General features: G+C 39.5%; 1 protein-coding gene across 1 annotated transcript; it reads right to left on the reverse strand.

The window, feature by feature from the left end:
• Positions 1-803: 803 nt before the first annotated feature.
• LOC139195032 (uncharacterized) lies at positions 804-1871 on the reverse strand. Its single transcript, XM_070820210.1, has one exon. It carries the CDS (start codon positions 1869-1871, stop codon positions 804-806), a length of 1068 nt encoding a protein of 355 aa, XP_070676311.1.
• Between the last annotated feature and the right edge of the window lie 19808 nt (positions 1872-21679).

Raw genomic sequence — 21679 nt, forward strand, 5'->3', positions numbered from 1 at the left:
TCAGTCATTGCCTTGAATTTTTTGAAACATTCAAACGCATCAGACTTGTTTCTCAAAAAATACACCCATGACATCCTTGTGCAGTCATCTGTAAACAACAAGAAGTATTTGTTTCCAGTATGAGACTCTACTTGCATTGGACCACAGATATCTGTATGAATCAACTCCAGTGGATCTTTAGCTCTCCAAGTCGATTGAGAAGGGAATGAGTCCCTGTGTTGTTTACCCAACATGCAGCCTTCACACACACTTTGAGACATTTCTAATTTAGGCAATCCATGCACCAGCCCCTGTTCTTCTTCAAGTACCTTGAGACTTCTTTCATTCAAATGACCCAATCTCTTATGCCATATCTGATAGCAATGTGTGACACCTGCTCTTAGTGCATACTGTGTTGCAGGCAACATTGTCAAAGGGAAACATCTATTGCTGGTCATATGCACCCTCACTACTAAATTATCCAGTGACCAACCATAAAAAATATTAACTACATCGCCTCCAAACAACAAATAATAGCCGTTTTCCATCATTTGTCCTACACTGAGAAGGTTTTCCTCCAGTCCAGGAACAAGCATTACTTCTTGTATATGTTTTCTTCCCAATTTAGTTTCAATCACCAAGGTTCCCTTTCCTGCCACTTGACAAATTTCTCCAGTTCCCATTTTTACTTTGGAGCTCAAATCCTTTTGAACATTGACTAATAATCTCTCATCTCCTGTCATGTGGTTACTACAACCACTATCAATGTATCATGAGTTATTTACTTTCACATCAGTCACTGCATTGCAGGCATAAAACAATGATCATGTTTCTCCCATCTGCTTTACATAATTAACTTTCTGCACTCCTTTATTCTCATGACAGTCTCTTATAGAATGGCCTGGCTTACCACAGCCTTTACACTTTGGTTTACCTTCATACCAACACTTCCCATAGTGTAACCTGTCACACCACTTACAATCACCCTGAACGTTGTTTTGCTTCTGAGCATAATTAGGCCTATGATCCCAGTTCCTTTGAGTATTATTCTGTCTCTGAGAATAATTAGGTTTGTGATCCCAACTCCTTTGAGTGTTACACTGCTTCTGAACAAAGTTTGGTTTATAATCCCAACTTTTTCCCCTTGACTTCCAATTCTCTTTAGACCTCTGATTCCCAGAAAATCCACCACTTTTGACACCCTTAAATGCTACATTTAAACTTGCAAATGCCCTCTCAGTCGAAGACTCAGTATGTAAATCAAGCCTCTGTTCGAATCCTTTTAGAGACGCTACAACTTCTTGAACCTCAATAGTGTCAAGATCTCTAGAATGCTCAATTACAGAACAAATTGCATAATATGTTTTCGGAAGACTAATAAGTAATTTCTGCACAATTCTCTCCCTAGATAGTTCTTCTCCATAACTTTTCATTTGATTAATGATATCAAACAATCGAGAGAGATACACAGATAATGATTCACTATCCTTCATACGAGTATATTCAAAATCTCTACGTAAACCTTGCAATTTTACATTTCTTACTTGTTTATCTCCTCGGAATTCACCCTTCAGAACATCCCCAGCTCCTTTGGATGTCTCTTCATTCACGATTCTGGGAAAGATCTGATCCGAGACTGCACCTTGTATCATTCCAAGCGCACGAGCATCGTTCATCAAAATCTCACTGAATGACACTTCATCCGTCGTCTCCTTCTTCGTCTCGTCAACCACAGCTTTTCTAGACTTCGGATCTGGAGGTTCAAACCCATTTTCTACCAGCTCCCACAAACCATACGATTTCACTATAGTTGTCATACGAATCCTCCAAAATTCATAGTTCTCTCCATTGAAGACCGGAGCTCTAAGCTCGACATTGCCGGACCCAACCATATTAGACTTGGATACAAGGAATCACAATTTCCAGATTCGATTGAAGCTCAAAGATGTAGCTCAATCGCACAGATTTCACGCCCAGATTAGACGATGAAACCAGGCTCTGAGGCCATGTTAGTGTTTCTGTGTGTGTTCTATATGTGTTTCAATGGTGGAGAGAGTTTTAGAGAGAATGAGCTGCAAAGAACATGTCTCTTCAAATTTCATCCACATTTCTACAAAATGCATTCTAACCGTTATATGAAGAAAGGAAGGGAGATCCTTCACTCTCTAACATACACTACAATCTTAGCCATTCATTGCAATCATCCTATGAGATGATGCCACATGACTTATTCTATTACTTAGACTAGAAACATGATTAAAATACCATGTGGACTATGATCCAATGGCTCACATTCAAGCTGAAACAACACATAAAACATGATCCTTTCTGCCAAGCTTCAGCTAAAGGGTTACACACCAACACAATGAACCAATATATGAGCCCAAACATTTCGATGACATCCACATAGAAAAGGTTTCCCCTTCGTTTAATTTGCATTTTGATGTCGACTGTCTTATTCTCCACTGTCGTTCGACCTTCCTGAAAATCAAGAGGACTCTTCATATGCAACTTTATGGGAAGCAAGAGGCCTAGTACAAGGAACATAACATTTTAACCATTTATAGACTAGAAACAGATCACATTATAAGTCATAATAATACCTGTAAATCCAAGATGTTATACGCACTCCCCGAATTATCATAGACCCATGGACAGTCTGGATCACACATCAAACACCCGTCAACAAGTAGAGATCTGGTGGAAGCAACTTTATGGTAAGGAAATCATTGCCTATACTCTCCAAGAGCTCCCTGATTTAAGGAGATGAAAGTTCAAGATAGTTCAAGATAGTTCAAGATGACAACAGCAACAGAGAATAACTCATAACAATTAGGCAAATAGTTCAAGATGATTGAGTTGTTGCACTGGTACCTTCTATATTTCTCTCTGGGTCAAATGATTGTGATCAAGATAAAAAAAAAATTGGCATAGTTTACATTGCCCTAAGCAAAAACCAACAGATTGACTCCCCAAAACAAAACCATCATAGTCTGCACATGTCAAAAACAGACGAATAGGTTTCAATAGAAGGATAAAGAATGCAGAAGTATGATAGGATAATTAGTTCTGATAAGAAACTAACCACAATAAGTAGAGGATTATAATGAAAAAATCTCATATGCAATATGAAGAAAATACCTTCAAATTTGTATACAAAAATCCTGTACAAAACAAATTCAGTAGTTTTAGTTTGAATTCTCAATTCAAAGTTACATATACAAAATCAAATCACTTACTGGATAGGAATAGACTGAGGAAGGAAGAGGATTAGAGAAGGTTTTGAAGAGAGATGGGGGAGGGAGGTAGCTGCTACAATTGGTTTGCAGTTTCTGCCTCCCAAACTGACTAAGTGATTTTAAAAAAGTCATTGACTTTGCGCGACGAAGATTTGCGTCGTGCAAAGTTGGGAAAAAAGCAGTAAAGCATTCTTGGTTTGGTGCCAAAATGTTTGCGCGACACAAAACACAAAACGTCGCGCAAACGGCCTTTGCGCAATGGAACTTTGCGCAAAGAAGACTGGCGTTGCACAAACATACTTTGCGCGATAAAATTTGCTCCGTCGCGTAAACATGTTTTTGTACTAGTGGCAGAAAAATTGTGGAGGAGGCTTTAGTGGGCTTCCATTATAAGATGATTGCAGAGGTTCTAACTGACAGGAAGGTTCATGGGGAGGCTTTTGTTGATAGGTTTACGTCACTCTGGCTGGGGAAGAAATGAGTTGTTGGAAAGTTGACCTTTGTAATTAGTTTAGTTACCCGTTTGGGTCCTTCTAATCAGAATATGATTAGGATAGATATTATTTTATGCTTTTTTCCTTGTAAATCAATCTTGTACAATATATATTTTCTTCCTTGGTGAGAAGAATAATATAATATAATTAAAACCCCAAGATAAGTCCTAATTAGCATGGTATCAAAGCAGATATCTAGGATTTATGCTCTGCATGTTCCCTCAAGCAAACTCGACCCTTCCATGGAGAACCCACCGCCACTCCATGGTGGAAACAACCTCATCCTAACTGATCCTACCCTTATACTAAACACTACTACCCTAACCGACCCTACCGTGAATCTTACTCCACCTCTACCACAAGTTGTTACACAAATTGTTCATCATGATTCTTCTACAGCTTTGATTGGCATCACACTCAATGGTGCCAATTATGGAGTTTGGTCTCAAATTGTTGAGATGTTCGTTGCTAAAAAAGACAAGTTGGGGAACTTGTTTGGGAGTAATCCCCAACCATCTACCAACAATCCGGCCTTCACCAAATGGTGTACCGAGAATGCCATTGTGAAGTGTTGGCTCATCAATTCTATTGAACCCAATTTGTGTGGGAAACGGTTGCTCGCACATATTATGACGGCTCCGATATATATCTCAAGTCTACAATCTTACCTACAAAGCCTCTTGCATGAGGTAAGACGGATGACCAGTGGATACATACTATTGTGATCTTCAATCTTTGTGGCAAGAGATTGATTATCGTCGACCCAATTCGATGAAGTGTGGTACTTACTCATATTGAAATTTATAATCAAATTGTTCAAACAGATTGTGTGTATACTTTGCTTACAGGATTGGATGAGATGTTCGATAAAATTCGTAGTGATATTCTACGAGCCGAGCTATTATGAAGGAATGTGACATGCTAGTATGAATACCGGATGACAACTGCCAAGTAAGACAACAATGGTGGCTCGGCCTGTAGCACGAGCCACGACTCCACCTCGTCTCAGCGCCCCCAAGAAGCCACATTTACCAAGCCCATGACTGCAACCTCAGGCTACTGCCCCGAGCCCAGCATAAGGCTCGTTCTTTACTGCCAAGACGGCCTTGCAACCCATCGTGGGCCATCGCCATCCTTGTCCCAAACCACCCATCCTGGCTGGTGTTTGTACTTACTACAATAGTGAAAAACACGACCGCGATAATTGCTTTCAGTTGCATGACTATCCTGACTGATAGGAACCATTGAAGCTTCAAAACAACTAGAACGAGATGAGCAAGCCAAGCTTGGGTAAGCCAATCTTGCCACTTCTTTGCTGCCAAGACGACCTCACAGCCCACCGTGGGCCATCACCCTCCTCGTCCCAAACCACCCGTCTTGGTTGGTGTTTGTACTTACTACGATAGTGAGAAGCACAACCGCGATATTTGCTTTCAGTTGCATAACTATCCTGACTGATGGGAACCATTGAAGCTTCAGAAACAACGGGAACGAGACGAGCAAACCAAGCTTGGGTAAGCCAATCTTGCCATTTTTGTATCCCAACTATCTTTGATATCTCAGGATGATCATCCTCTTGTTTCAAGTTCTTCTGAGCATATACATATATGGCATAAAGGATCCACTCCCCTAGGCGATATGGGATCTAACAATCCACCCCCCTTAGGGGCCCGACGTCCTCGTCGACACACTTCCGGCTAGGGATTGGCTCTGATACCAAATTATCACATCCCGACCCGGGATCCACCACATTCTAGGCTCGATTCCACCTTAGCATGATATTGTCCGCTTTGGGCCCCGACCACGCCCTCACGGTTTTTTTATGGGAACTCACACAAAAACTTCCCAGTGGGTCACCCATCCTAGGATTGCTCTCACTGTGATCTCACTTAACTTTGGAGTTCCTAAGGAATCCGAAGCCAGTGAGCTCCCAAAATGCCTCGTGCTATAGGAGGTGAGCATGTACATATAAGGCCTAGAGGATCCACTCCCCTGGGCAATGTGGGATCTAACACATATGCTATTAGGTGGTTTGTGACTTTCATTGATGTTTACACACGAATGGCATGGTTATAACTTCTTAAGTATAAAAGTGATGTGTGTTTGGTTTTTAAGACATTCCACACCATAGTTCAGACACAGTTTTCTACTAAAATCTGGATTTTGCGTTTTGATAATGGCGGTGAATATGTTAATAATGATTTTACACATTATTTAATTAATCATGGAATCCTCCATGAAGCTACTTGTCCTTAGACTCCTCAACAGAATGGGGTGGCTAAGCAAAAAAATCGCCATATATTAGAAATTGCTTAATCACTATTGATTTGGGCGCATGTTCGCTGCTCCTCTTGGGATGTTGCTTTTCAGACTGCCACTTATCTTATTAACCGCATGCCATCCAAAGTCTTGGATTTTCTTACACCCTTACAAGTTCTTAATACATTTTTGTGCATCTACCGTCCGTTTTAGTGTTCCCACCTTGAGTTTTTGGATGTGCTGCATTTGTTCATCTTCATAAAAATCAACGGACGAAACTTGACACGTGTGATTTCCGTTGTATTTTTATGGGGTACAGACCATATCAGAAAGGGTACCGTTGCTACCACCCTCATTCACGTCGGATGTATGTTACCATTGATGTTAACTCTTGTTGAGTCTGAGATGTATTACTTTTCGGCTTCTTCCAACCCTACTCTTTAGGGGAAGACACTGCATGACGTGCAAGATTGGACCATGGTTGCTACCACTGATCTTCTGCTGCCACTATTAGCCGAACTAGCAACCAAGCCCGCAGCAACTGTGTTGCCAGCCCAGCCAACAGTAGCAGTATTATTGCCCACAGAACCAGCGGTAGGCAAGGCAGTGCCGTCCCTACCCATGGCAACATGGTTGCCACTTGTCGATTTTAAGACTTCTACTGATACTACTTCCCCACCGTCTCCAAATATAATATCACTAGATGACCATTCTTCTAATAATATTCCTGAGGTAAGCTCTACTATTCCTGTTGATGTATCCGATATTCCGAATTATCAGTTACCTTTCAGGCATAACTGGGGAAAACTACCCAATCGATATTCACCGGAAACAACGAAAGGCTCTAAATACCGCATTTCCAACTATGTGTCATCACATAAATTATCAAAACCCGGCAAAGCTTTTGCATAACAAATATCCAATGATAGCACACCAAGTTCATTGAAGGAGGCACTATCTGATAATCAATGGACCAAGGCAATGGAGGAAGAAATGGATGCACATTAGAAAAATCAAACATGGAATTTAGTTCCACTACCCTGAGGAAAGAAGAAAGTCAGATGTTGATGGATGTACACCATCAAGTACTCAGATGTTGATGGATGTACACCATCAAGTACAAAGCTGATAGGTCCATTGAATGATACAAAGCACGATTGGTGGCCAATGGATACATTCAGACGTATGGTGTTGATATGGTAAAAGTGTTACTTTCGTTGGTGGCCAACTTAGATTGGCCATTTCAATAATTTTGACACACCCCGATCCTGATATTCTCCGAAGACCAGGGTAGGCACGCGCTGGCCGACACCCAAGGGTGATGAAAGCCAATTATTAAATGAAAATGCTGAGAACAAGAAATAAATTTAAATATAACGAATAGTTATTCAAGGAATGTGTTCAAAACATACAACTAACTAGAACACTAAAAAAAAGAATATAAATTGAATGAATAAAAGAATGGGTCCTACACCGAGAGGACTTGAAGATGCTGATGCCGAAATGCCTTGACGTCAGGATCGTACGTCTCGAATCTAAATCCTGAGGGGACTCAAAACAAACATGAGTAGACCAAGTTGATATATATATATATATATATATATATATATATATATATATAAAATAGTTATCAACATACTAACTCCCAAAGTTTTATGGAAACTAATAGTATAATATGTGATAGGTTTTTCGAAAACCCTAGCATGCTATAAAACCTTTCATAAAACGTATCTTGTATATAATGTGCTAACTAGTGGTATCATAATTGACCCAAAGGCCTAATATATAAATCTTCAATAGACCAGAAGGCCCCTACATCTCCTAACCCGAAGGCCAATATAATAATTTTCAATCGACCCGAAGCCCCTACATCACCTGACATGAACGCCAATATAAGTATATTTGCCGAAAGAAAAGCAGTGACCACTCGACACACACAAAACATTGAATATAGTTTTTCCAAATATAGGTACATATCCATCATCTATACTATAAAGAAGTGTGTAAAAACATGTTCTAAATAGTATATCGTCATCCATCAGATATCCTATGAAGAACATGGGTTCAATAGAAAATATGGTATTCCAAAATATTCTAAGTAAGCATGATAATCATATAAGGTAAATCTAATTTACTCATAAAATGTGATCATTAAATCATGTTTTTCATGTATGCATTTCTACTATTAATTTTAGAAGAGGTCCACTCACATATACTTCACCGCCGAAGAGCCACGTAAACTAGCGAGGATGGAATTGCCATGCAAACTAGCGAGGATGGAATCGCCACAATATATGCACCTAAGCACATAAAGGGTACAATTAATAAAACTATATTAAAATAATTGAATTTGGAAAAACGGACGTCAAATTACCCTAAGAAAGGTCCTAGGTACATACGTAAAAGTCAATAGAAGAATATTCCCTAACAGAATATTCCAGGAATATTCCCTAATGAAATATTCCATTGGGTCTGAAATGGGTTAGGCTGGTCCTCCTTGGGTTTGGGCCGAAGGGTCCTAGGCCCAAAGGCCTAATTTCAAAAGGGTTTTGGGTTAGGCTTTCAAGGGTTTGGTTATAACTTGGGCTTGGGTAATAACTTGGGTTTGGGCTTGATACTAATTTGGCCTTGGGTAACAAAGGCCCAAGGTTTGGGGTGGGTTTATGATTTTGAGTCAGGTTTGACCCGTTTAACTTGTGGATCGTCGGATTCCACGAAGAAGAAGGCTGGATTTCGGCTTGAAAATTGGACAAACTTTAAACGTTCATAACTTTGTCAATACTCAACGAAATCGAGTGATTCAAAAACAAAAATCATAGTTCTCGACGAGATGAAGATAATAGTACCTTGCAAGAATCTAACTCTCCATGGTTTGGCCGAAAGATGTCTCGAAATCCGCGGAGGTCGCCGGAAACTGGGTAAAATTCAAATGAATACAACTTTTTCAATACTTGATGAAATTGGGTGAAATAAAAAGGAAAGTTGTAGTACTCAGTGAGAACAAGAGATTGGTACTATGCACACTAGCCAACTCATCATGGTTTGGCCAGAAATTGTCTCAAAAGCCATCAAACGTGTTGGTAAAACTGGGAAAACATTTCCCCGAGTTGTTATGCATCCAACCAGTGTACACAAACACCAACCTTTCCCTAACTAACCTTAAAACATAAACCATAAGGTTTTAGAGTCTTACCCTTGGCCGTAGAAGGTGAAACACGTTGGGGAAGGTTGCACAATGGCGAGAAAGAGAAGAGCTTGAGGGAGTGGTTCCTCCATCGTTCCTAGGTTCGTGGGACTCGTAAAGGATGTGGGGGAAGGGGATGGGGTGAGGTCACCATGTTGTGTGAGTGTGCATGAGTATATATGTGTATGGAAGCTCGGGGAAAAGAGAGCACAGAGAGAGGGAGCACGGGAAAATGAAGAGAGAAGGAAAGGACTGAGAGAGAAGAGAGATGAGAAGCTCGGGGGACCAAAATCAAGGGGTGGGCTCCTTGGGCTCACCTATTAATATCCAAAAACAAATGTTTAAATCAAAACCCAAAACTTAGTAAAATTATAAATTAAATTTAGGGAGGGGTTTTACAAATTTGATGTGAAAAATGCTTTCTTACATAGTAATCTTAAAGAAGAAGTGTATATGGATATTCCACCTGGTTATGCATCGATTTCACAACCTGGAGTGGTGTGCAAGTTGACTAAGGCATTGTATGGATTGAAAAAAATCACATCGGGCATGGTTTGGTAGGATCCAGACGGCTATGAGGAAGTATGGGTTCAGGCAAAGCAATGACGATTTTTCATACACTTTTCTTGAAACGTCGAATGGGTAAATTGACGACACTTATTATTTATGTGGATGATCTGATTGTTATGGGTGATGAAAGATCTTGGTGGATTGAAATATTTCTTGGGTATATAAGTAGCTCGATCTAGACAGGGTATATTTCTATCTCAAAGAAAATATGTTCTAGATTTGTTAGCCGAAACCAGAATGCTTGATTGTAAACCGGCTGACACCCCCATAGTCCAAAATCACCATCTTGCCGTGCACCCTCATCAAGTCCTCACTAACAGAGATTGTTATCAAAGGTTAGTTGAGAGGTTAATTTATTTATCTCACACCAGGCCTAATATTGTGTATGTAGAAAGTGTTGTTAGTTAGTTTATGCATTCCCCAAGTGATACTCATATGGGTGTGGTTGAACACATTCTATGATACCTAAAGTCCTCCCCGGGTAGAGGCATCATATTTTCCAAGAATGGTCATTGCCTAATATAAGGTTATATCAATGTAGATTGGGCAAGGAATATTACTGATCGACGATCCACATCTGGATACTTTACATTTGTGGGGGGAAATTTAGTGACATGGCAAAGTAAGAAACAGAAAGTGCTTGCTTTATCAAGTGCAGAAGCGGAATACAGGGGTATGGCAAAAAGAGTATGTGAATTATTATGGCTTTGGACATTACTTATACAACTCGGGTGTCCTTCAATGTCGGCTTCGAATTTGTTTTATGATAAGAAAATAGCTATTGGTATCTCACACAACCCAATCCAGCATAATCGTACAAAACATGTGGACGTTAACAGACACTTCATTAAAGAGAAGTTGGATGGGAATATTATTCAATTCATGTTCGTAAAGTCATAGGATCAATTAGCGGACATCTTAACTAAAGTTGTTGCTAGTCAAGCGTTCTACAACTCCCTCGCCAACTTGGCCATGAACGACATTTATGCACCAACTTGAGGGGGAGTGTTGGAGAGTTGACCTTTTTAATTAGTTTAGTTACCTATTTGGGTTCTTGTAATTAGGATATGATTAGGATAGATATTATTTTATGTTTCTTTCCTTGTAAATCAATCTTGTACAATATATATTTTCTTTCTTGGTGAGAAGAATAATATTACATAATTAAAACCCCAAGATAAGTCCTAATTAGCCGGAGTTTCGATTCGCGAACTCAGGGAGAGATGATTATTTTCTCATTTTGTCGCCAAACAAGATATGTAAAGGGTGCTGGATTCGGGATTCCCATGGACGTTTTGTGACAACCTAGTTATGGCAGCTGATTGTACCGGATAGGAGATAACTGATGGCGCCCACTTTCGCTCGGGGTGTTATGGGTATAGATACATAAAGTCCTACACTAAGTATGACTGCTGCGGTGGCGAAGGTAATTAGAGGGAAGGTTGGAACAGTTCTCATGGTTGATAAAACAGTTAGTCGAAAATGCATTGGTTAGTTTCTGCGTACCAAAGTTTGATTAATGTGCGGGAGCCCTTAATAAGGGGCATGTTTGTTATGTTCCAGGATGAGGGGCGTGTTTGGATTGAGCTTAAGTATGAAGGTCTTCCTAATTATTGTCTTTACTGTGGAAAGCTTGGGCCTGTCGATAGGGTTTGCAAGGAGCAACCATAGGGAGTACAACGTGACATGGGGACTGATTTGGTAGGACAATCAAGGGAGGTGATATTTCCGTTTGGAGGTCTAGATGCTCGTTATGATCTATGTGGCAATTAACTGAAGTCTCCATCATATAGGAAAAAAAGCCAATACTCGGGGCAAGAATTTAGAAAAGTAAAATGTCTGGGGAAAGTGGGGAGAGTTGGTCGGATTCTAGGGAAGTGGATATGCATAACCTTAACACCTAATGCGAGGCTAGTCCGGATGGAACACCAAGAGAGAGTGTTCGCAGGGAGGATTTTAAGGACATTGCCTCATCACTAATGAAAACCAAACGGAGTCTCGTGTCACAAATGGAACCTGATGGGGGGCTTGCCAACAAGGTTAAAAGACAACGTGAGGTGGAGGGGGAGGCTAAGAGGGCTAGAGAGGCTGCATTTGATGCAAAGCTAATTGGGCGAGGGGGTGAAGTTGTACCAGGTGTGGACAACATGAAATTATTAAATCATCAAGAGCCCTATGGAATTGAGATAGCTGATGTGGGACGAAACCAGAGGGGTATCGATGTGGACCTGAATGAACTAGTACTTGGGGACGACTCTATGAACCTAAAAGAAGAACATCGTCATACCGGGTTTATAGGGAATCAGCAGCAGGAGATACGAAGTGAGGTTGTTGTTAAAGGTACGGGATTGAGAGGTACTCAAAACCCCGGCCCATTTAATTTGGGCCGATTATTGCAGCTATTACCAATGAACAAAGTAGAAAGAAAAGAAAGAATGAGGACATGGATGAGGGGTCAAAAGAGGAAGACAGAGATGAGAAAAGAATGTAGAATATGATAGAATAATAATCTGGTCTCAAACTAAGATTACGATATACAATACATGTTAGTTCAAAGTGATTGGATCAGTATATATATATATATATATATAAACATACCTGAAGAAGTCATGAAGAATAGTATGAATGCACTGGGAAGAATACCAACAGAAAGTCTTCTACTCACACAGCCCTTATGTCCAATACTAGTGATAGTCTAGTGATCGAGTGAACAACTTTCTGGTGAGCAGGGACGTTCGTATTTATAGGATATATTTCTAACGTGATCCCAGCTATCATGGGATCAGTTAATATCCATTAACTTGCACGTTCAAATCAGATTATGTATAACGTTCACATAATCCCTTAATTCTAGGAGATCAGTTATTGACATGGTCATGACTCCTAATTGGTTTAAACCCACGTTTAGGTATCCTTATCATGATATGTGTAAGTTCAAAACCTAACATTCTCCCACTTTTGAACTTACACATATCATGTTCCTTGTCCAACGTATTAAACCAATCCCTTATGTGATCACATGAATCATTTCAACCATACAACAACTCATATCTGCCATGAATAGCTTCAAAGAGTTGAACCCCAGAAAATTCGTACTTCATAATTTGTACTAACACTCTGAGATCACATCCCCCAAAACTACCCATGCATGATATTAACAGAGCAAACAACATATTTAACATGTCTATTGTTTACACTCCCACTTATCAAACCAAACACCACTGTCAAGCCTTTATTTGGCTCCAATGATAAGCCTTTTATAATATCCAGCTCATTAAACCTCGGTTTGATTAGTAATTCATCATTTCATAATATTGCATATATATATATTTGTACATACACACAATAATAGAAACAATCATCTTGAATTCATTGTTCTAATAACAAACATATGAATACAATAATCCATGCTTATTCAGCTTTCATGAAAACAGAAAAATAATGAGAGAAATTAACCTTCATTCACGCATCACATAAGCATCAAAAGACTCCACAACACCCATGCATGTTACATGATCTTTAAACACTCCAACTCCGAGTGGTTTTGTGAGAGGATCTGCCAACATTTCAGAGGTATTAATGTGCTCAACGGAAACTATCCCAGCCTTCACCTTTTCTTTCACTGACTGATACTTCACATCCATCAACCTCGCTGCATAGGACTTTTTATTGTTTTTGGAGAAGAACACCGCTGCCTTATTGTCACAGAAAATGACAATTGGTTTTCTTATGCTTTCAATAATCTTCATTCCAGTGATGAGATTCCTCAAGAAGCCAGCTTGTTGTGTGGCTTCAAAACATGAAATGTACTCAGCTTGCATTGTTGAAGTAGCCAAGGTTTTTTGTTTTGCACTTCTCCAAGATATTGCACCGCCAGCCAAAAGAAAAATAAACCCACTTGTAGACCTCCGGTCATCCTCACAACCTGCGAAATCAGAATCACAGTAGCCAACCAATTCTAATTTCTCAGTTTTCCCATACACCAACATATAATCTTTTGTCCTTTGCAGATACCTCATAACCTTTTTGGCTGCTGTCCAATGCTTTTCTCCTGGATTTGCTTGAAATCTCCCAAGCATGCTTATTGCAAAAGCTAAATCCGGCCTAGTGCACACTTGAGCATACATTAGGCTGCCAACAATGGACGCGTATGGCCTGTTTGCCATCCCTCGCATTTCAATCTCATTGCTAGGGCACTGAGACTTGTTTAACTTATCTCCTTTGCTCATTGGTGCTTCACCCTTTGAACAATCTTGCATGTTGTACCTTTTTAGCATTTTCTCAATGTAGGTCTTTTGTGAAAGACCCAAAAGGCATCTGCTTCTATCACGAATAATTTCTATGCCCAGAACATAAGAAGCCTCACCCATATCTTTCATTTCAAATGTTTGTGACAACAATTTCTTTGTTTCCAGCAAGAGATTAACATCATTACTTGCTAATAAAATGTCATCAACATATAGGATTAGAAAGATGAACCTAGAGCCACATACCTTGAGATACAAACAATCGTCAATTTTGTTTTCAACAAATCCAAAACTGGTTGCTTTCTCATCAAACTTTAAGAACCACTGCCTAGAAGCTTGTTTCAGCCCATAAATTGACTTTCTCAGTTTGCACACCATTTGTTCCTGCCCCATTTCAACAAATCCAGGTGGCTGAACCATGTAAATCTCCTCATCTAAGACTCCATTAAGAAACGCAGTTTTCACGTCCATTTGGTGGAGTTCTAGATTGTAGTGAGCAACTATAGCAAGGATGATTCTGAGAGAATCCTTTGAAGAAACTGGTGAGAATGTATCAGAGTAATCCAATCCTTCCCTCTGAGTATACCCCTTTGCAACGAGTCTTGCCTTATGCCTCTCAACCTTTCCTTTTGAATCTTTCTTCGTTTTGTATACCCATTTGCACCCAATGGGTTTTATAGACTCATTTGCTTCTGTCAAGACCCACACTTCATTCAAATGCATGGAGTCTATTTCTTCTTGCATAGCTATTTTCCATTGTTCAGCCTTTTCACTTGCCATTGCTTGCTTGAAGGTGACTGGATCAATCTCTATGCCCTCTTCATGTTCAGTTTTGTCTCCATTTGCTTGCTGAAACTCAAGTGAGTCATCAACATCATTGTCTAGTTTCTCAGCTTCTCCCACATAAACAAGAAAATCTCCAGAAATTGGAGACTTTCTTGTACGTTGAGGCTGCCTCCTTATTGCAGGGACCATCACCGATTGCATGGTAGTTATACCATGATTTTCATTTCTATCATGCTGCATGTTGCATGCTTGTGTATTGTTGCTGCTTGATGCATGTTGGTAATCAGTAGCTCCACCAAAATCACTTTGATAAAAATCTTCATGGACTTGGTTTTGCGTGTCAAGAGTTGCAAAATCAATTTTGGTTGATAACTTTGGGGAACTTGATATCACAGCCTCTTCTTCTTCTTCAAAAATAAAGTCACGAGCCTTATTACCATTTGATTCTTCCACTTCAACAAACCTTGCATTATTTGTCTCAAATATTCTCGTATGTAAGGTTGGAGCATAAAATCTGTACCCTTTTGATCTTTCTGGAAAACCAATAAAGCTGCAGCTTATAGTCTTGGGGTCAAGTTTCTTTGCCTCTGGATTATATATTCTTGCTTCTGCCTTGCAGCCCCACACGTGAAGGTGATTCAAACTAGGCTTTCTTGAAGTCCACAGTTCAAATGGAGTCTTGTGCACTGATTTGCTTGGGACTCTGTTCGATATATAATTTGCCATTTTAAGAGCCTCACCCCACAGAAACATAGGAAGATCAGTCCTACTCATCATGCATCTCACCATTTCAATCAAAGTCCTATTTTTTCTTTCGGCTACACCATTTTGCTGTGGTGTTCCGGGAGTAGTATACTGAGCTTGAATCCCATTTTCTTCCAAGAACATAGCCATTGGACCCTTTTGTTGTCCTTTCTCTGTGTACCTGCCATAATACTCCCCTCCACGGTCCGATCTCAAGATTTTAATTGTCTTTTCAAGTTGTTTTTCCACTTCATTTTTGAAAATTTTAAAGCAATCAAACACCTGATTTTTCTCGGATATAAGATATATATATGCATATCGAGAAAAATCATCAATGAAGGACACAAAATAGGCATTTTTGCAGATAGTTTGTGTGGGGAAAGGTCCACAAACATCTGAGTGAACGACTTCTAAGAGGTCAAGACTTCTTGTGGAACCAGTCTTCCTTTTGTTTGTTAATTTCCCTTTCCAACAGTCAATACAATTTTGCATATCATTAAAATCCAATGCTGGGAGCATTTGTTCTTTAACTAGAATTTCTAATCTTTGCTTGTTGATATGTCCAAGCCTTCTATGCCAAAGCATTGAGGACCTTTCATCAATCAAAGACCTTTTCAACGACAAATTAGATTCCACCACCAATACTTTTGTATTTAATATCACTTGACAACTCAACTTCCAAAGATCATTGTTTAAAAAACAAATACCAAGCAAAATATTCATATTATTTTTCTTGTAAAGTCGTACACTTTCATCATCTCCCACAAAAGCATAACCATCTTTTACAAGTTTTGATGCAGAAATTAAACTTCTAGTTAACCTAGGGACATAAAGAACATCTAGCAAATTTAAAATGAAACCACTTGACAACTTGAGCTTTAGGGTGCCTACTGCCTCCACAGCTACTTTATTCCCATCCCCAACGTAGACATCATAGACCTCATTTCTTGAAATTTCCCTTCTTGTGAACCCCTGCAAGGAATTGGTAATGTGCACCGAACAACCAGTGTCAAACCACCAAGAATCTGGGGGGACTTCAACAAGATTAACATTAACACAGACAAAAACATTTTCAATTTTATTACCTTTCTTAGGTGCCCATTTCTTTCGTTTATCACAATCCCTCTTCAAGTGACCAAATTCTTTGCAAAAGTAGCATTTAATATTTTCAATGTTGCCCTTAAAACCGTGAGATCCCTTGGAGGACGATGGAGTATCATTTCCAGCAGCATGAGAATAGGAGAAGGGTTTATATGGCTTACCAGATGTCGAGACAGTCTTCCTCGAAGTCTCAGCCTTTATGAAATTCACTGCTTCATTTGACACCCTTTTAATCCTGCTCTCCTCTTGGACACAAATGGAAATGAGATCATTCAGGCTCCACTTCTCCTTTTGTGTGTTGTATGACGTCTTCAGTTGTTCATAAGCGTCTGGGAGGGAATTAAGGGCCATATGAACAACAAAAGCATCATCAATGGGGACCTCCAGGTCTGTGAGCTTTGCAGCGGCCTCTACTAGCTTCAGAATGTGCTCTCTGACAGTGCCTTTCCCATCATATTTCAGAGTTGTCAAGGTAGTCATGAGGTTTCCCATTTCTCCCTTCTCTGAAACCTTGAATTTGGCCTCAATTGCTTCTAGAAAATCCTTGGCTTTGTCAGTTGTAGGTATGCCTCCTCTAACAGCTTCACTAATGGATCGTTTGATTACTAACAGTGCCATGCGATTTGCTTTCTCCCATTTTTCGAATTTCAGCCTTTGTTCAACGGTGCTATTGTCATCCAGTGCTTGTGGCTCATCTTCCCTCAACGCAAGATCGTAGTCCATTAGTCCGAGGATGATCTCTACGTCCTGTCTCCATTTTTTGTAATTTCCTCCACTTAAAGGCTCAATGGAGGAAAAATTCATTGAAGTGGGATTTACTGAAGAAGTCATGAAAACAGACGTTAGAAAACAATGAGGTAGAAAAACACAGTAAGATACAACACCTTTGGGTGAAGTACATTTACTGCAAAACTTAATCCATGCATAGCCATTTAGTTATTTGTTAAAAATATTTCAGAACTCAAGTCTTTAGACAAGAATCAGAACTATAGTCAACAATTCACCAAAAACTATGCCCTAATCCATTAATCGAACCATTCATACGTTGCCTTCTTTAGAAGATCTTATATGCATGTTATGATCAAATGAACTACAAAATTTCCATGCTTATGATTTCTTAGTTTAACATTTCAGCATGAACCCATTTTGATGTGGTTCATACGATCAATTATACTAAGAACGAATCCATACACGATCCTCCTTTATTCTGCAATCACTGAAGAACACTGTGAAGTATTGATATTTACATACAATAAAAGCTTGAATCTCAGTGAGACTAGATGGCTCTGATACCAAATGATAGAATAATAATCTGGTCTCAAACTAAGATTACGATATACAATACATGTTAGTTCAAAGTGATTGGATCAGTATATATATATATATATATATAAACATACCTGAAGAAGTCATGAAGAATAGTATGAATGCACTGGGAAGAATACCAACAGAAAGTCTTCTACTCACACAGCCCTTATGTCCAATACTAGTGATAGTCTAGTGATCGAGTGAACAACTTTCTGGTGAGCAGGGACGTTCGTATTTATAGGATATATTTCTAACGTGATCCCAGCTATCATGGGATCAGTTAATATCCATTAACTTGCACGTTCAAATCAGATTATGTATAACGTTCACATAATCCCTTAATTCTAGGAGATCAGTTATTGACATGGTCATGACTCCTAATTGGTTTAAACCCACGTTTAGGTATCCTTATCATGATATGTGTAAGTTCAAAACCTAACAGAATATGACACTTTATTTTTCTAAGGCGCAGGAGACCAGCTGTGAGGGGTTTCCAAGGGCACTATGAAAACCATATGTTAGAACTGTCAAGGAATTGAGGGGGTCCTTGACAGCTGATGCACTGGTGAAGCAGACTAGGCTTCACAACCCCGACGTAGTGATACTTTTTTAGACTAAAAGTAGAAGTTGTCGCTATGAGTATCTTATTAAGGTGTTACATATGGATTTTATGCAACCAGTGGAACAAAAAGCTATTGGAGGTGGGCTATGTGTTTTTTAAAGAGAGGGTGTAAGGATTTCGATTGTGAAAAGTGATAGTTATTTTATAGAACTTGGGGTTGGCGATTACCTGGATCTTAGGGGTTGGCGGATGTTTGCAGTATGCAAGCACATATGAGAAGAAGAAGAGAGATCAATTGAGAAAGCTCGGGAAAAGAATAAACTATATGGACGAGAAATGCCTAGTGATTAGATATTTTAATGATATAGTTGATGACGAAGAAAAAGAAAGGGTAATTATCATTCCATGGCGAGCACAAGGGACTTCAGGGATTTTTTGGCATTTAACGGATTACTTGATTTGGGTTTTGAAGGCCACCCTTTTACATGGAGGAATAAGAATGATGATGGTCTGATTCCACAAAGGTTAGATAAAGGGGTGGCTACATCGGGATGGATTGATATATTTCCAAAAGCTAAAATCTCTTATGCAGCACTCGAGGGGTCTGATCATTCTATGCTCATTTTGTCATCTGATGGCCCGACGATTCAATCACAAAGACGGTTTTTCTATGATTCATGATGGGGAAAATCAAGAGTGCCTTACTTTTTTATCAGATTCATGGCAGGAGAAGATTGATGGGTCGCTAGCATTTCAAGTTAGTGAGAAGTTGAAAGGTACTCAGAGGCGGTTACGGGATTGAAATATTGGAAGGTGAAATCGCGGAACACGTGGTTAGAGGAAGGTGACAAAAATACGATTTTTTTTCATGCCCAAACGGTGCAAAGAAAAAGGAGTAATAGAATTCATGGGTTGGAAGATAAAAACAGAATTTGGCAGAAAGAACCTCGTAATTTGCAACATGTGGCTATTTATTACTTTGAGGAATTATTTACGTCTGATATGGTTAGAAGTGATGGGATTATCGTATAGTGTGTTGTTAAATGGTTCCCCATACGAATATATACCGAATAGAAGGTTGAGACAGGGTGATCCAATGTCACCATTGATTCGGTTATCTTTTATCAAGCTAATAAATAGGAGGCCAGCCAGGTGGTGTGGATATTGAAAAACTATAGTGATTCATCAAGCCAGGTTATTAATTTGGAGAAAAGCTTAATATTTTTTGGAAGGGATGTCCTAAAAAAAATGCATTGCTACGGTGATGAATATTCAATCAAAGGATGGATTTGGTAAATATTTGGGGATTCAGGCAGATTTTGGGCATTCTAAGTAGGTGGTTTTCAAGACGATTAGGGGTGGTATTGAGAGTTGTTTCGATGGGTGGGCAGAACAATTTCTCTCACCTGTAGGAAAGTAAGTGTTAATTAAATCGGTTGCCATGCCGAATCATGCTATGGCTTGCTTTAAGATCCCGGTTGGTACGTGCAAAGAAATGGAAAGGGTTATTTCCCAATTCTGGTGGAGAGGGCAGTCGATGAAGAAAGGGTGTCACTAGGTGGCGTGGGACAAGATGGCGATGAGTAATGGGAGCCGGGGGGGGGGGGGTGGAAGGAGGGGGGTTTTAGAGATTTGATTTGCTTTAACTTGCCAATGCTTGCAAAGATTGGTTAGAGTGTATTGAATAATCCTAGTTCGATGCTTGCAAAGATGCTCAGAGATAAATATTTTCTACAAAAGACCCTTGGATCCCAAAACCTCATTCCTTTAAACCAATGATGCGACATAAGGGTCTAGCACCGAAGGTGGATATGCTTATTCACCATGTTAGTAAAGAATAAAAGGCACAACTTGTGTTCGTGTTGTTCGTGGTTAAGGATGCGAAGCTTATTAAGGTTATCCCCATTAGTAGAAGTGGGTGTGACGATCGTTGAATAAGGCACTATACTAATAAGGGAGTGTATATAGTAAGATCAAGATACTATATAGCACTGGAGATGATGAAAAATGAGGAATTTGATAGGAAGGGGAGGCGGTATGTCGAGTACATCGGGTACCATGGATGGGGTCTGGAAGAAGACTTGGATGGTGATGGTTCCTAATAAAATTAAGTTGTTTATTTGGAGAGCATGTCATCATTTTCTTGCGGTGAGACATAACTTGGAACGGCGTCGTATTCCGGTTTGTGAATTATGTGGTGCCTCTGACAAAACGGAGGCACATTTGTTTTTTAATTATGAGTTTAGTCGAGCCTTTTGGCTTCGTACTTCATTGTAGATTGATATAGGATCACTTGGCTCACAAGAGTTTATGGTGGGATGGAAGAAGCTTTTAAATCGTGTGGGACAAGGGATGAATGAGGATTCGGAGCTTTAACAAATTGCATTTGGTCTATGGTGTATGTGGAAATGTAGGAATGAAGTTGTGTTTAACGATAATCGAATTTTGCCTCACATTGCTGTCGATTTATGACAGTGCCAAGTTACGGAATTTAATGTGGCTACGATTGAAGATGATGGAGCGGGAGACTGAATGAGAAGGCAGGAGGAAGTAGGGAACAAGTTTCAGACTGAGGGGGTTGTGAATGGATGGCAAAAGCCGAACTTTGGAAGCTTAAGGATAGGTGGTGTAGGATGGGTGATAGGAGCATATTTATGCGACTTTGTTAGGTTGTTTCTTTTTTAGTGGGTTAGTTTCTATTTATTATAGTGATTCAAGCTATTTTCGTGTGTTTGTAGGTCCAATTGGCAAAGGTGACAAGAAAGAGCAATTTGGAGCATTTTAGAGCAATTTTGGACTTGGAATGAATAGCATACATATGGAGCATTATGGATGGACATTTTTGAAGTTTAAAGAGGCTAGGAATGTGCTACAAATCTGGAGAAATCAAATTAAGACTTGGGAATCAGCTAAAAAGAAGGAATATTATCTTAACCAACCTTATCTTATCCAACATTATCCAAACTAACCTTATCTTATCTTATCCTATCCTAATCTTATCCTACCTTATTTCTAGCTGCAAGGGGGACTCCTTTTCATATTAAACCACCTTTTATCTGATTTCTAAAATCCTAAAACAATGCTAACAACTAATCCTTTTCCTCCATAAACAATGCCATGTATTTGCCCTATAAATACACACTCTTGCCGCATAATTCAAGGGGGGAGCTTTTAGAGAGAAATTCAGAGATAAAAATATATACAGA

Source organism: Malus domestica, chromosome 04 (genome assembly GCF_042453785.1).
Source record: "Malus domestica chromosome 04, GDT2T_hap1".
NCBI lineage: Eukaryota > Viridiplantae > Streptophyta > Magnoliopsida > Rosales > Rosaceae > Malus > Malus domestica.